The sequence below is a fragment of the Lynx canadensis genome, chromosome D2 (assembly GCF_007474595.2).
Source record: "Lynx canadensis isolate LIC74 chromosome D2, mLynCan4.pri.v2, whole genome shotgun sequence".
NCBI classification, from domain to species: Eukaryota; Metazoa; Chordata; class Mammalia; order Carnivora; family Felidae; genus Lynx; species Lynx canadensis.
The window spans coordinates 24,227,531-24,243,708 of NC_044313.2; the positions used below are offsets into that span (position 1 = coordinate 24,227,531).

The 16,178-nt window shown below is 42.7% G+C and overlaps 1 protein-coding gene across 1 annotated transcript in view; it reads right to left on the reverse strand.

Annotated features, from left to right (window-relative positions):
- Positions 1 to 6,077: 6,077 nt before the first annotated feature.
- SORCS3 (sortilin related VPS10 domain containing receptor 3) overlaps positions 6,078 to 16,178 on the reverse strand; it is a 414,417-nt gene continuing 404,316 nt past the window's right edge. Inside the window, exons 24-27 of the mRNA XM_032595155.1 lie at positions 15,769 to 15,868; positions 14,675 to 14,780; positions 8,778 to 8,938; positions 6,078 to 7,986 (exon numbers count right to left, since the gene is read on the reverse strand). Of these exons, the coding sequence (XP_032451046.1) occupies positions 7,922 to 7,986; positions 8,778 to 8,938; positions 14,675 to 14,780; positions 15,769 to 15,868 (432 nt within the window). The 3' untranslated portion in view covers positions 6,078 to 7,921. The remainder of the gene's footprint in view (positions 7,987 to 8,777; positions 8,939 to 14,674; positions 14,781 to 15,768; positions 15,869 to 16,178) is intronic.

Sequence of the window (16,178 nt, forward strand, 5' to 3'; positions counted from 1 at the left end):
GACTATTAGCTATAGAGCTTAATAAATACTTTTTAAATGAAGAATGAACAAAAGGGATCTGCCCCATTATCATCTACAGATGCACATTTAATTATTTATTTTCTTGTCCCCGATGTCACTTGCTGTGTCTGTATCATTAAGCCAAGAGGTTTTGGAAGGACAGCATCTTGCTAGGAGAGCTCTTAGGCAGAGAGAGACACGTGTTTGGAAACCTGCCATATTTCTGTTAGCACCCATGCCATATTTCTGTTAGCACCCATGGTAGTGGTGGCTGCTTCTTTAACAGGGATGCATTTCAAGGCAAGGTGTGAAGCCCACCTGTTGTTAGAAAGTCTGCCAAGATCTAAGCTCCATTGGGCTCAGAGTTCTTTCTCCCCCTACCTTCCCTCCCTGCTGCCTGGATGAGGCTCCAACTTGATCAGTAGGCAACCAACATGCCACTAATTAGGAGGCACAAGGCATAGCAGAGGATGATTAGCTCATGATGAGCACACACTGCCTAGAGTTGTCTTGTTACTATTATAAATAGATTAGAAATCTGGGGAGCATCTGCATTTTCCCCTCACAGAGGAGAATCTGAAATTGACAGGTTGAAATGAGAATGTGTCAAGTAAAGCTTTGTAATTGACAAAGATTAACTTTATTTCTCTAGGCTCATTTCTCTCCTCTTCCTCCCTCACTGCCCCTCCCACAAAGTGTCCCAGCTGCCAATGGAAGAAGCCCAGAAATTCTCTAATTGAACCATAAGATTTTGGAAGGTCAGTGCAAGAAAACCATTCTGGCGCTCCAAGGACCAGGTGTGTGTTTATGGAGACAATTAAGTGCTTCCCAGGTGATTCTGCCCAGAAACCAAGGAAGATAGATTAGTGACAAGAAAAACAATTCTGTTCTCTGTTGCTTCTGTGTGGCCTCCTTTCTCTTTCCATCCACCATGCTTGGACATACTCTTAATTGCAACCAGTTCCTGGAATGCTGACAGCAATAACCCTCTGCAAGGGAGAAGCAACAAAGGACTTTGCATCATAAGAAGAGGCTTCTGGGAGAGGCTTTAGGAAGAAGTGGGGCCTGCTTAGTGGTGAGAAATTCCTGGAGTCTAGCAGCCTTCAGCTCATGGGACACTTTGGGCACAGACATTTCATCTTAAGAAGTCTCTGTTCTTCAGGGACTAGACCGCATACTTTCCCAGGAGCAAATCACTAAAGGCCCCACTTTATCTGGTGCATTTCTAGTGGCTGCAAACAGTGCTGTTCCCCAGATACTGAGCCGTAATGACAGACAGCACGTGTGCCTGTCATCATCTATTTTCCTCTGTCTTTGGTGACATTTTGTAAAGAATCTGCATCTTGAGCTCCCTCTCTGAAAGAGCTCTCTTTGAGCTGTGACCAGGGTTGAAGGCAAGAAAGGTGTCCTTGGTACCTGTGGATATAGAAAATGTGTATTTTTACAAATAATTGTTTTCTCTGATTATTTTTCAAGGTATGGTGATGAAGGAACTCATGTCAGTGAGCCTCAGAGGAGCTTTGAGGGACCTCAGGACCTGAATTGCACGCATCCTCACAAAAGCTTTGTACGAGAAGGGAGAATAAACAAGAAGCAAGTTACTTATAAATTCTGAAGCCAAAAAAACATAAACAAGCAAGGCCGAACTGTTTTGAACCCTGAGTGTCAACACATTTGGGAAGAGCGTATTTCAGAACACAGCAGCCTCTAGTTGTTAATTTTATGAGGCATTTTAGCCACCCTGATTGGAAGTATCCATTTCTCGCAACTTTTATATAGTCCAAGTGTTATCAGAATCAGGTTCTTGGGCCCACAGTAATAGCAGCAAGGCCAGACCCCAAAATCAAAGATATAGGAAAGGCTTTACTGGAGCTACAGCTCCAGGTGACAGGAGACACAGCAAGAATGAACACTTAGATCAACCTCCCCAAATGCAGTGGAAGGTCCTGCTTATAGAGAGAAAGTCCCTGTCCAAGTTCCCGTTCCGGTCCATTACGCTAATTAAGTGGAAAAGAAAAACAAACAAACAAACACCTCATCCTGATTGGTTGGAAGGGTCTTGTCCTGACTGGCTGATATTGGCAGGCAACACCGGCGGCTGATTAGTGATTTTTGGAGCTACGGTCCTTTAAGTCTGGCTTGTATTTGGAGCCGCATCCTGGTTCTGCTCTGTAGAAGCGTTTTGACAATAACAGCCAATAGAACGTGCCCCAGGTGCATAATATTTTTCACTTGGGGCTCGTTCCCGTGGTCCCTGTCTCACAAGGAAAATTAGATAAGTTATATATTTTTAAACAAGCAATAAAAGTAGCTGTGACTTTTGGCATCAGGTATAAATAGCTGATTTTTACCAAAATTCTCTTCCTTCTGAGGGGTAATGGAGGGGGATGGTATATCTCCCCAGGTAATTCTGATTCTTTCCCTGAAAGTACAGCCCTAGGTGAGAGTAGGTAAGTGGTCAGATAGTTTTTACAACTGGAGGGCAGGGAGGACAGAGAAAGGAGACCCAGCACAAAAGAACTCAGGCCTCTCAGGTTCAATTCATTATTTGTCAAGCCCCAGTTATTTTGTCTGTTTTTACCCAAATTATCTCATTTGATCTGGGTTCCAACATTGTGAGGTAGACAGATGTCATTATTGTCAATTTATAGATAGGGAAATTGGAACCTGATTATGTGATTATATCCCTCTGGGCCTCAGACAATGAAAAAGTAATGGAGTTTTATTGAGACTTTTTAGTTTCTGAATAAATTGAACTCTAGCTGAGGTTCTCCTCCCATTTTTGTATACAACGTGCCATTGATTCCGCTCTGAATGAACCTATATCTCATCATGATACATGGTCTAAGAACACAGAGGCGAAGAGCATTTTAAAGGGAACTCTGCTACTGTAAAGTTAATGGTAATTAAACTAAGTTTAAGGGACATCAAGACGCAGTACTCTGGAGGTAATTGGGCTACATCTGGTCCCCCTTGGCAGTAATGTTGGAGTAGACGAGAATTTGGCAGGGTCTGGTGTGTGTGTCAGGATGAGGCATTCCCATTGCTTATGTTTGCTCTCTGGCCTTCTTCCCTCTGAACAAGGCCAACTGCTTTAAAAGGCAAGCAGCATAGCATGTGAAGCTGGGGCCTGGCAGCTGTCTATTGAGTAGCCGTATTTCAGTCCAGTGAGGGAAGCAAGGGAGGGCATCAGGCCATGGGCTGCTAAACAAGTGGGTCAGGAGGGCAATGACAAGTGGAGCGCTGTGAGCCACTAAATGATGAACACACTTGGGAAGTTAGATGCTAAACCATTCTGGACACTATAAATACAGGAGCCATATTGGCATAACCCTTAGGCTTTCCACTGAAGCTCAGTCATGTGCAGTTCAACCAAGTTTGCTTTTGTCAGGAAGGGATGTGGTGGAAAGAACACTGCCCCGTTATAAAGAAGACATGGGTTCTGTCTCCAGCTCCACACTAACTTGTTATATAACCATAGGGAAGTCACTTTCCTCTCTCAGTTTATCCCCCTACAGAAGAGAGTTTTCCTAAGTACGCCCGTACTAGTCATCTATCAACTTTGGAATTGGCAATGTGTTCTTCACACCTCTGTAAATCAGAAGTAGCCAGTGAGGCAGGCCATAAAGTGTTCTCCTTTTACAAATAAGAAATCATGGTCCAGAATGACTTGCTGAAAGTCAGAGATCTCCTAATTCCTGTCTTAATATTCTTTCCAACGTCCAATCCATCACCACCTTGACTCGCAGTGTGTTTTTTTGTCCCAGATAACTCAATTGGGTGACTCTCTCGGAGCTGCAGCTGTCGCCCAGGAGGAAATGAGCCAATTTGGAAGTGGTTCTCACTTCTGCAGATTAAGGTGCCTTGTATCATGGTAACAGGAACCAAGGGAGGTGACTTTTCCCCAGTAACTCTCCCTGAGCTATTTTAGTGGCAGACAGAGCAGTTATTCTCAAACTTCAACAGACAGGAGAATCCTCAGAAACTCCAGGCTCCAGCCTGAGCACTTCTGCAGGCTTATCAGGTTTCAAATCTCCTGAGAGAAGACAATTCTGGTGCAAAGAGTGTCCCCACCACTTGTGAGAAACCCCGCATAGAAATAGCTACAAAGCCAATCACATTCTCCGCCATCTGCCTTTGGCTGTCTGCTAGGAGAAATCTGGCAGGCCCATGTGCTGGTTGCACAGGCTATATTCCTAGCAGGGCTTAGCCCAAATGAACCAAATGACTCATTCTGTTTTACCACTTGATTTCACTGTCATCCTTTCTTAATCTGGTGGAGTTTTATCAACCCCAACATAAATTAATATGGGAAGAATTCAGATCCCCTTGGAAAGCAAAAACGACTTCATTTAGAAAAATCACTTTTGACGTGGGATAAGGATATTAGACACTTTACACTACTGGGGAAGCTTAAAACTATTAAAAATACCTTAAAGATGTATAGGCACCTTATATTATGAGCCACTAGTTAGACCAAAAAACACTTCATTATTTCTTTTAGAGGCACTATAAATGGCATCCCCCATTGAAGAAGTTACTCCGACAGTATGAATTTTTTAAAAGGTGAGCATAACTCATGTGATGCCAAGAATAATAATTTTTAAATACATTCGCCAATCAAAAGAAAAGTACCTTTGTTTCATCCTACATCTTTCATTTGAGTTACAAAAAATAAGATTCTGGAATGGTCAGCTAGTATCCAAAATATAGGAACAAATTATTGACCAAAGTTTTAGGGTTTCCTTGGCTTCTGGGATCCGTGGAAATTTATTACCTATTTTGAACACTAAAAAAATAATTAAAACATCTAACTTACAGCCCTTATTGTAAGTACTTAGCTCACCTAAGTACTAATGTTAGGGAAGAGCCACTCATTCATCCCTCCAAATTCCTTACTCAGCAGTGGACAGAAGATATATTGCTGGTTTGATGCATCAAACAGCATTAAAAAAGGTTAAAATAGGGGTGCCTGGGTGGCTCAGTCAGTTAAGCATCTGACTCAGTTTTGGCTCAGGTCGTGATCTTGCGGGTCATGGGAACGGGCCCCACATCAGACTCCACACTGATAGTGTGGATCCTGCTTGGGATTCTCTCTCTTCCTCTTTCTCTGCCCCTCCCCTGATCATTCTCTTTCTCTTTCTCAAATAAATTTTTTAAAAAACTTAAAAAAATAAAAAGGTTAAAATAATAATAATAATAATAATAATAAAGAAAATACATCTTCTTGGTTCCTTCTCATTTCCTCTGCTAAAATCTTCAAGGCCCGAGTTGGAGTTCTATCTACCACCCACTGGGATCTGATGCCAGCCTCAAAGGCCTTGTGGTTACCAAGCCTTCTGCTCAGAAGTCCTGGCCACAAATATTGGGATCGAAACTTGGAAACGGGCCATCTAATGAAAGTTCCCCACAGGACCATAGAAAATGAAGAAGTATGGTAGATTGAACTGTTGTTAACTACTGTTCTCAATTCTTTGTGCCCTCCCCTAGATTGAAATTATATACCCACACCTTTGCCATGTGACTTAGTGGTGCCTTACACCAGAGGAGGCAGAGACTGTTTCTGGCCACTGATGCTGGACGTGGCTATGCGGTTTTCTTTAGACAACAGAATGTAGATGATGGTAAAGAGAGTGACCATTTTGAGCCAAGGCCTTAGAGGCATAGAGTATTCTGCTGGCCTCACTTGGATTTCTGTAATCCACCATGAAATGCCATGCCATGGGTAGCTTCTGGTCTCAGAAGATGACAACGCATGAAGACGACCTGGACCAAACTGAAGCCTGCATCTGAACCAGTTCAGGAGAGATCAGGCCGTCCCAACTGAGTTCAGTCAAACCACAGGCAACCTGGAGATTCACGAATAAAACATAAATATCTGTGTTGTAAGCTATTTGTTTTTGTTTGTTTTGTCTGGCCATGTAGCATTGGTGCAGGAACAGTTGACTGATAACAATAATGAGAACTGCCCAAAGAGAAAAATGTCAGCCAAGTATGTAGCTTTGATGTACAAAAATACATTTATTTTCAACAATTTCAAAACCACTGTCTTTTTTTTTTACAGTAGAAATATTCAAATGGAACAATAAAATCAAGAACAGTATATATACATATACTGTATATATAGACATGACTCATGCATTTGTATTCCAGTATTTAGTACAAGTATTGCAATTGTCTGCCCCATTTAACCCTTGAAACAAAAAAGCAGGATCTTTAGAAACGCTCCTTATCCTCATCTATGCTGTAGCCAGTCAGATCTCTCTAGGTCACATTCTCTCGGGGTCTCACAGAGAAGAATGTGAACAATAGCTCACAAAAATTAACAGGTACAAACTCCGGCCTTTCCTCGTGTATATATACAGTATATCATTTTTTAAAACAAGTAGACTCAGGCTGAGCCCGAAAAGAAAACAATGCTTACGGCATGGCTTAAAGTGACCCTACGGAAAAGAAGTAGTGTGTATGAATGCATGAAGGGGCAGGGGTGCTGGAAAGGAGAAGCTGGCTTTGAAAGCCACTCGCCCCAGAGGCAAGAACTATCTTAAGGGAACTGAAGGCAGACATTTGACTTTAAGGAAGTTGTGTACATCTGACAAGCAAATAGCACAGCTTTGCTAAAATCATCTTTGACTAATATCATTAAAGGCTAGCCCCCTATTTGGCCTGCAGGGCTTACATGGACTCATGATGCCACAAATGCCACATCCCTCCCAGCCTCTTGGACTCCTGTGGCAAGACGCGCTCGCTAGGCCTAACCTAGTGCTCAGGGGCTTTTCTGAGCTAAAAGTAGCCCAGGAATTCTCCATAAGCATTATACATTTCCATGGAATCTGACCAGAAAGCACAAAGACTGTTCCTCTTAGATCTGTGGCCTAGCTTCTTCAGGGAAAACCACCTTCTCCGGCTGGTAAGTACCCTCAATGCTTTCCTTTTGGAGGGGAAGCCTTGTTTCCCCACCTGGGTCTCAGTTAGAAGTCTCTGGTGGGCTTCATCGTGCAACTTCTTCCACGTCACTGATGGAACAGAAAGACCCTCGTTGTTCTAGGATGTCACTCTAGTCCTTCCTTTACTAATTGTCCCAAAGAAGCCCTCCCCGTCCCGCCCTCCCCCCCTTTATATACATAGGTAGAAACCAGCTATGCATGGACACAGAGATTCAAGAGTTAAGTGTGACAGACAACTGGAAAGCATCCAGAACCCAACACATCTAGCAGGCCTGGGGGTTGGTCAGCTCGGACGGTGAGTGCATAAGCCAACACACGCATCTTTCTTTTTTCGGTTTTCTTTTTTACTAAACATTAAATTATTTCTTAGGAAATAAAAAGCTATTTACACTGTAATTATATACAAGAAGCCACCTGTAGCCTCGCTATCGACATGCACGAGGCAGGGCCTCTTTCGTAAAGATGTGCACGCTTTCTGCAGCTACTTTCACTCCCCACCAACCCACCTCCTGCAGATCTAACTGGGGAATGGTTTGTGTTCTAGGGGTGTGTGCTGGGGGTGGGGGGAGGGTGTTGGTGATTGTGGGGGTGGGAAGCAGGACATGGGAGGTTAATGAAAAGCCAACCCAACTTAACAAAAACAAAAACAAAAAACCCCAAAAACAAATAAACGACAAAGGAGACCACAGTAAAAAGAGTCCTCACACTGTCAGCGGCAGAGTAAAGCCGAGGAGGCCACGGGAAGATGCATCCTTTGCCCTCCGCACAAATACGGCCATTTATTCTTTTTGTCTCATTTTAATCAGCTAAGAACGCCTTTGCCTCCCACAGCTAATAAGCATCTGCCTGCTCTTTATGAAGGGGCCCTTGGTAAACAAAAGGTAAAAAAGCCATTTTCATTTTTCCATAACAAGAGTAATAGTAATCATCAAAAATAAGGTCAGAAAGATGGTTGACCACGTGACTTGTGGATATTAAACACTAGTGCAGTTGGGGATCTCCTTTGTGCTTTCGCTGTTTGCAATGGTGGCAATGCCTCCTGCGGGGAAGAGAACACAGAAGGAGAGAGGATGTCAATTTCACAAGGGCAGGAACCTGTGTCTGTTTTATTTACTGCCAAATACCAAGCCACCTTGAACAGGTACCTACTATGTATTTATTAAAAAGGACACCTGGACAGGCTATCCTACTAGCTCATTGGCTTATGCCGTCTATGTGAAGGTGTGCTATCTCCCACATCAGCACGCAAGGTAGGAGCAATGCCTTGCCCTCTTCCACGCCACTAATGACAACGGTCATAGTCAACGTGCACTGAACACGTACTATGTGGCAGGCACTGTGCTAATGATACACCATCATTTCATTATCACAACAATTTTGGAAGGTAGGTACAATTATTCCCATTTCACAGATGAGGAATGTGAGGTACAGAGGGGTCACAGAGCAAGCAGATTGATAAAGCAAGAAAATGCACCCAGGGCCCTCTGATACCAGAGCCAATATTCATGTGGTTATGAATTACGACATCCACTTTTGCTTCAGAGAAAGAAAGACAAATCCCAACAGTAATGCATAGGTGGCCTTATCCCTCCCCTACTCCAACCCCAGCACTTTCTATCCTGGTCTACTTTTAAGGGGGAAAAAAAAATCTACCAATTTCATGTGGCCAGAGGTGGCAGACAAATTTTAAAACATGAGTATGTTTCTGTAGCCAGCTGTTTCCCACCCTGCTCCAGTCTGGTACTAGCTGAGGGACAGGCCACACGAGCCAGCTGACCTCGGGTTTGGAGGACAGAGGACACAGGAGCTTGGTGGTACCAGCACACATACCTATGACCCGGGTGTCCAGCTCTTTGTCCAGCAGTTCCTCAGGCTCGGTGAAGTCACTGAGTGTGATTTTGGGGGCGTTTTCACTTTGGCTCACTGACCCAATCATCTCCTGCTCCTTGTCGTGTTGGACTTGAGCATAGATGTTAATCCAGGGGATTTTCCTACAAAAATCAGATTATGATCACAGGGTACGCCAAACTTGGGCAACTGGGAGATCCTGGGTCATAAGGGGGAGGAAGAAGCTATTTATAGGACAGGCCCATGTCAGGGAAAGGGGCTGGTCATGCCGACACTGCAGCCAGAAGGCCAAGAAGCAGAAGGCCAGAGAGCAGATGGCCCAGTGAAGATGTAAACCGCAGAACTCCGTGAGGGCTGCACCTTCTTCTGGGGTCAAAAAAACCCCAAAAAACAAAAACAAAAACAAAAACAAAAACAAAACAAAACAGGTGTAAACAGAAGGGCAATGCTGTTGATCAGGTTGCACTAAAACCCTTAACGTACTTATCTGCCATGAATCTTTTCAAGGAGCTGGACTTTGAGACTCAGAAGGTTCTACCACAGTGAAAAGACAGCTTTTTTCTAAGGTTGCATCTACTGCATCAATTTACATTGGTTTCTTTATGAGTAGCCAAGAGAGAAAAGGCTTCCAGCCATTGCTACCATATTCAGAACACCATCCATGGGCCAAATATCTTAAACAGTTGGACAGTCAGTTTCCTCATCTGCTTGATGGGAATAACAATAGCTTCCTTTCAGGATTGTGGAGAGGATTAAGAGAAGCGAAATAACTTCCTTCAAAGTCACAAAGGTTGTAGGTTTGGAAGCCAGGCAGAAAGACTTGAGGTTGGAAGAGCGGCTGGTTCAGATTGAAATCTTCTTGGATTCATCTCCTGACCCATCTCCATTATCCCCTGACCCACTGTGTTCCAGTCCTGTGGCCTCCTCTGAATTCCTCTAAGCCAGGGCTTCTCCAACTTTAATGTACTTTTTATCACCCGAGTTCTTGCTAAAATGCATTTGTGACTCTATAGGTCTGTATGCGATGGGGTGAAATTCTGCATTTCTGCCAAGCTCCCAGGAGATTCTGAGGCTGCTGCTCTGAGCCCCAAACTGTGAAGTATAAGAATCTAGGACATCAAACTGGTCCCCACCGTGGGCACTTTGAACCAGCTGTTCCCTCTAGAACACTCCTCCTTCTATTCTTCTCATGATGGTGTGTCCTTTCTGCCCTGCAGAACTTGGCTCTGAGAGGCCTCTCCTGACCACCCAACCTCTCCTGTTAAAAGGATATAATTATGGGATAGTGTTTATGAAAGAAATGGATAGGGTCCTGGGTTTAGGGTGGTGGAATAGTCAACTTTGCCAACTCGTTTTCTGTCTTTGTCTCCATTGCCTAAAAGTCCCATGCGTTCTGGGTCTATGTTCTCTGTCTTCACGGCTACACACACAACTTAGCACAGTGCTTGGCACATGGTTTATCTTCAGGAAGTATTTGTTAAATGAATGAACAGATGACCTCAAAGCATGTACTCTTTCTACCTTCATATATTATGTTCTCAAAAAAAAAAAAAAAACCACATTTTCACCTTGGAATATTATATCTAGAAGAGACCCCTCATAACCCATTGAATGACGGGGAGATTGGATTAAAGTCCAGACATTTCACGAAGCTGATCCCTGGCAATGATATTATTAAAACTTAAGGCATCAGGCGCCCATCCCAATCTAGAATGTTCTGTGCCTTTCTAAAGGAGAATCACTCTGTTGCCCTGGTACCAAGCAGCGGTATTTTCAAGCTTCTGTATTCCCTTCCCCACTCCAACCCCAATGAGGTAGAGTCTGGGCATTTAATAAGATTTACTTGTAGCTAATTTGTTAGAAAAGATCCAAAAATGGGGATGAAACATGGGTGGTTTCTACCACTCCTTTTCATTCAATTCTCATTTCCTCCATGGTTGTTTTACATACATTAAGAGAGGTGTTCTTGTGATTCCTACTGGTCTAACCCAGCTTAACATAATTTACAAGAACCTGAAATAAATAGATTCTATGTGAGGCAGCAAACCACAGGCTCTCTAAATACATATAATTAAAAATTCATGCTGGCCCTTACTTTCTTCTTATCTAAATAGACATGCAGCTAACAACTTAGATTTCTTCTAATCATAAAAGTACATATTACTCATGAACGCTGGGATCAACTGTAATATTTATTAGGTGCTGGAGGCGGTCACACTATTCCTCATCACACAAGTTTGCGGACTTCAGAGCTGCAGCCAGAGTTCACTGCCTCCCCTTTTCCTGCATTCCTAGTGATACCAGCGAGGATTTGGAAAAATTTTCCCTTATAAAGAATGTTCACTTTCTTGCAATCCCTAAACAACAGGCAGATTTTTTTCAACATTTTCAACAGACGGATGGAAAGAATTTTATGTCATAATGGGCACATTTAAAAAAAACTGTCAGGGGCGCCTGGGTGGCTCAGTCAGTTAGGCGACCGATTTCGGCTCAGGTCATGATCTCGCAGTTTGTGAGTTCGAGCCCTGGGTTGGGCTCTGTGCTGACAGCTCAGAGCCTGGATCCTATTTCGGATTCCGTGTCTCCCCCCTCTCTCTAACCCTCCCCTGCTCATGCTCTGTGTCTCTCTGTCTCTCAATAATAAATAAACATAGAAAAAATTTTTAAAAATTGTCAAATTGTTTTTCATTTCTTAACACGTGCACTTCAAGGACTGTTGAGAATATCAGACTGAGGCCCATTTTTGCAGGTAAAAAAGGTTAACAATAAAGAGATTTAGGGGCATGTCTTTGCCTCCACATTCATATAGGTTTTAATAAGAGAAGGACGATGGATCAACCCAAGTCACCCATAAAAAATTCAGTTTTTGTTTGCTCCAACTGTAAGTGTTAGGAGCCTGTGGGAGAAGCTCAAAAGTATTCTTGGATAACCAGAAAAAAAAAACAAAAACAAAAACAAAAAACAGATTTACCATATAGAAAGAAAGTCTTATTAGGCAGAATTTTCAGAAAATAAAAGCCAGGTCATAATGATTTCTAATTACTGTCTAAAACACTGTCTAAAACTTCAGAAAACAGCTACCCAAGAATAAGATCATATGTGAGAAACAGGGTGATATTTATTTAAAGGAAGCTTGAGGCTGATGGTAGCTGTCTTCTCCTTCCCCTGGTAAGTGACCACTTGGGGCACTGAGATTGTTTTCACTGCCTGGCACACAGTGAACCCTCAGTAAATGTCTGTGGAATGAAAAGGTGGTTTGGTGAGCTAATGCTGATGATTACACAGAGAAAGTTTTGTGTCTGAAAACTCAGCATGGCCAGTGATCTGGAAACAGAAACAGAACTGCCCTTTCTCTCGATGTGCTCAATGTTTGCAAACCAGGTGCAGACACTTAAGTTTAAATTAATCAAAGTTAAATAAAATTTAAAGTTCAGTTTCTCAGCCATACTAGTGGTTACCATATTGGACAGTACAGGTTACGGTGCATTTAAATCATTAATACCAAAAGTTCTATTGGACAGTAATTAAAGAAACAAAGGAGCCTCTGGGAATAACGGATAAGAACCTGGCCTTTACTTGATAGGAAGCCAGCCACCTCCCATACAGCCATCACTGGAGTTCCAGGTGATGTGGAGGGAAAAAGAGACCAAAGAAATAAAAGAAAATCCAACAGGCCTTCAGCCAAAGAGCTAGAGCATTGGGAAACAAACTTCCAGAAAAGGTAGCTAGAAAAGAAAAGATAACTGATGATTGGTTACCTTAACTGACCCTACTGCTTATCCAGTTTGAGTGGTGTTTGCTTCCTGTAGCTTTAGGTTCATGATTCACTGTCAGGGACACAGAAAGAGTTGGCTGATATTTGGGAACTATAGAGGTAGAGTAATTCAGAGATGTCATTACCTGGCAGAGATTCAAGAATTCTAATGTACACATTTAGAGATGCCTATTTTAATAAGCTGACTGTCTAGGGAGTTTAGTAGAATTTATAAGAGAACAGAAAACTTCCTAAGTCATGAGATGTCTTGCCTTAGTTTGGAGATGCCTGACACAAATACGTTTTGCAGGACTTCTACCTGGCCCTTGTCCTCAGCAAGCATGGAGCTCTAGAAGCCAGATGGTGATAAATTTGGTTTAGTTGATCTTCCAGCTCTAGCAAACATCAGGCTTCCCCATAATCAAATCCTTGGATGAATAAAAGTGGGCATGTAAGTGAAGTACATCCACAAATGGGTGTTTCCCTGACTAGTCTGTTTCTATATGGGATCTTTGCTCTCTACTTGTTCCTTTTTAAAATTTTTTTTATGTTTATTGTTGAGAGAGAGAGAGAGAGAGAGAGCAGGGGAGGGGCAGAGAGAGAGGGAGACACAGAATCCAAGCAGGCTCCAGGCTCTGAGCTGTCAGCACAGAGCCCAACACGGGGCTTGAACTCATGAACTGCGGGATCTTGACCTAAGCCGAAGTCGGATGCTTAACCGACTGAGCCACCCAGGCACCCCGCTCTTTACTTGTGATATGAAGGTTTGTGCCCTTCTTCAAAGGAAACATGGGCAGGTGGGTTGACATGTCTTGATCCAAGAGGACATACTGGTCTATTAATTGGGTAGGAAGGTAAACCTCCTTCAGAAGGAGGACAGTGTTGAAGGATTCCTGCTGAGATGTGTACTGAGTAAAACTGGTGTTTTTAAGCCTGAGGAATCCACTAGAGAGCAGCTAAAGAGGGTTGGGGGAAAGGGTGGAGCCAAGCACCTTTCCTGCTGATTTCTTTCAAAATCTAAAAGCATTACCTTCAGGGGCCAGGAAGACTCTCAGGACTAAATTTTGCTTTCAGAATAATTAATGATGTTTTCACTTTAACCAGTATTTCTATGAAGCACTTCTCTATGCCACTGATACAATCTTTTGCGAGCCGACCATGCGCCAGTTGGTGACACAGAAGGGACCTTTGGAAGGCATGTTATCTGTTATCTATCATAGGTTAGCGTTTTTGATTATTTAGTATGTACCAGCTATCGATATTATTACATTTCAACTGTAGAGCAAGCCTATTAAGTATCGTTGTTTTCTCCACTTTACAGATAAAGAGACTAAGGCTTAGGGAGGCAAATCCAATTGCTCAAGGCTACAAATACTAAGTAAAACTTGGGTCTATCTGATTTTCAGAGTTCATGCTCTTAACCAGGACACCTCTTGGTAGAAATATTATACTATTCAAATAATGGTACAGCATTATTGATTTCAAGTTCATGTTTTAATAAGTATCCTGTTATGTCACCTCTCCTGTGGCCTTCAAAAGTAATATCTGAATACATGTGAAGTTTGGTTTGCCTGATCAATTGCCCTTCAGACACAGGAAAAAGAGGGAGAGGGGTAAAGGTTGAATATTTTTAGCATGCAAATTTACACAGAAAGACCAGGTGGCTGCAACACAAGGTAAGAAAGCACGTGTGTGTGTGCGTGCATGCATGTGTGTGTGTGTCCATGTGTGCACCAGATTTCTGCTGCATTTTGTCCGCTTAATCACCCTCAATGGGTGTTAAGAGGCAGAAAATATCTGAATATCCAAGACTTTACTTAAGAAATTTAGGTGAGGTCTGAAAAATCTTTCCACTTCTCTTGAAGAGAAAAAAAGAATTGATTTCATAGGCTACCCCTTACCTTCCTAACTCTATATATCTGTTAATTGGATAGAGTTCAGATTCTTAAACTCATTTATTCCTTCCTGGACCCTCCACCATTCCTGCTGTCCCCCAGTGACAAACAAAACTTCAAAGAGAATCAATTTCACATATTTAGGATTAGTGTAGGAACTCTGGTTATAGGAAGAACCAGATCCCATGAATCTAGCCCCAGTATCAAAACTGAGTGATAGTAGAGCATACCTTTTAAACTTGTAGATCAAAAATACAGCCAGGCCGACAAACACCACTGACAAGAGCATAAGCATGGCTGAGCTGCTGTGCCCGGCACTGGAGTCCACCAATGGAGCTAGGAGGAAAAAGAAGATGGCTCACTTGGAAGCTACCACATGGAGGGAGATCCCACTGGAGAAAGGAGTCCAGCTGATGTTCATCCTCATATCCAATCTCCAACTGCCCTGCCCTGCGTGCTATCCGGGCATGGGAAGCTTGGCTTCCATGATGAAAATAGTATCCTCAATCACAGCTTCTTGGGACAAGTCAACTCTTCTACTCTGCCTGGGGACATTTACTGTTCTTGGTATGAGGTGAGCAATGTGTGTCTAGCTAAGGGGAGTAGAAGGAGGGTTTGAATATTCTTTCTCTTAGCCTGAGTGCCTGTTGACATAATGATGGGTGGCCCATTGGGAACCTTCAATTGAAAACTGATGCAGTGTTCCATTCCCCTCCTCTATACTCCTTTTGCTAAAACACTGCAGAGTGGGCACATCTGGAACCTCCACATCTGCAAAGTCTTATATTAATAAGAGCTATAATAGGCTCTCCCAGAGAGCCAGTAGTGGATGCCGAATGGGACATGCCTTTTCAAATTTCTTTTACGAATCAATCACTAGAGCTTGTCTCTGTATCAACTTAGACTTACCAGATGTAAACCAAAGGGTTTTTTTTTTTTTTTACATTACCTGATCTGACCTCCCAACCAAGATTCATGGAATTTGAGAATCATAGAAATTAAGAAACCTTGAGGATTATATATAATTTTGACTATGGCAGATTAAAAATCAATCAACCAACCAACCAACCAAGTCAAAGCCTAAGAACATTGTAGGTATTCCCCAAGGTCATACAGGGATTTAATAGCAAAGCCACTTCTAATGAAGTCTTCTTGCCACCTTGACAGGAAGCCCCAAGAAAGATGTGATTAATCTTTCTTGTAACCATCACTACACAAAAGAGCCCTGCCCTCAAAGCTATTTTCAGAGATTTGTGGAGAAGTGTCTGCTGATTATCTCCTCCCTTTTCTTCCCATTTCCCCCTGGATTCCAGCAGGCACTCACCTAATGTCAGTTGTGTGACATACACAATGACTTGAACCCCTGGCTTCAGCTCAAACTGAACCAAGTTTTGGTTTAGAGCATTAAACAGCATCTCTACAATCTGAAAGAGAGAGAGAGAGAGAGAGAGAGAGAGAGAGTTTCACAGGAAGATATGAAATGAAATAATGCTTCCTCGTGGAGTAAGAAACCAGGGTCAATAAGCAAACAGTGACCACAATCAATCAGAAGACAGGATATTGGGACATTTTCATCAATTTGGTTCTCACAGCCCTTGGGAGCCCTCTGTGCCCAGGGAAGTAGTTGGTGGTATTTGCTTGGGCTGGAGAGGAGAGTGAGACAGAGAGAGTATGTCCAGAGTTACTTAGTGAATTACAGTTGATAACAGACATGGATATCTCATTCAATTCCTG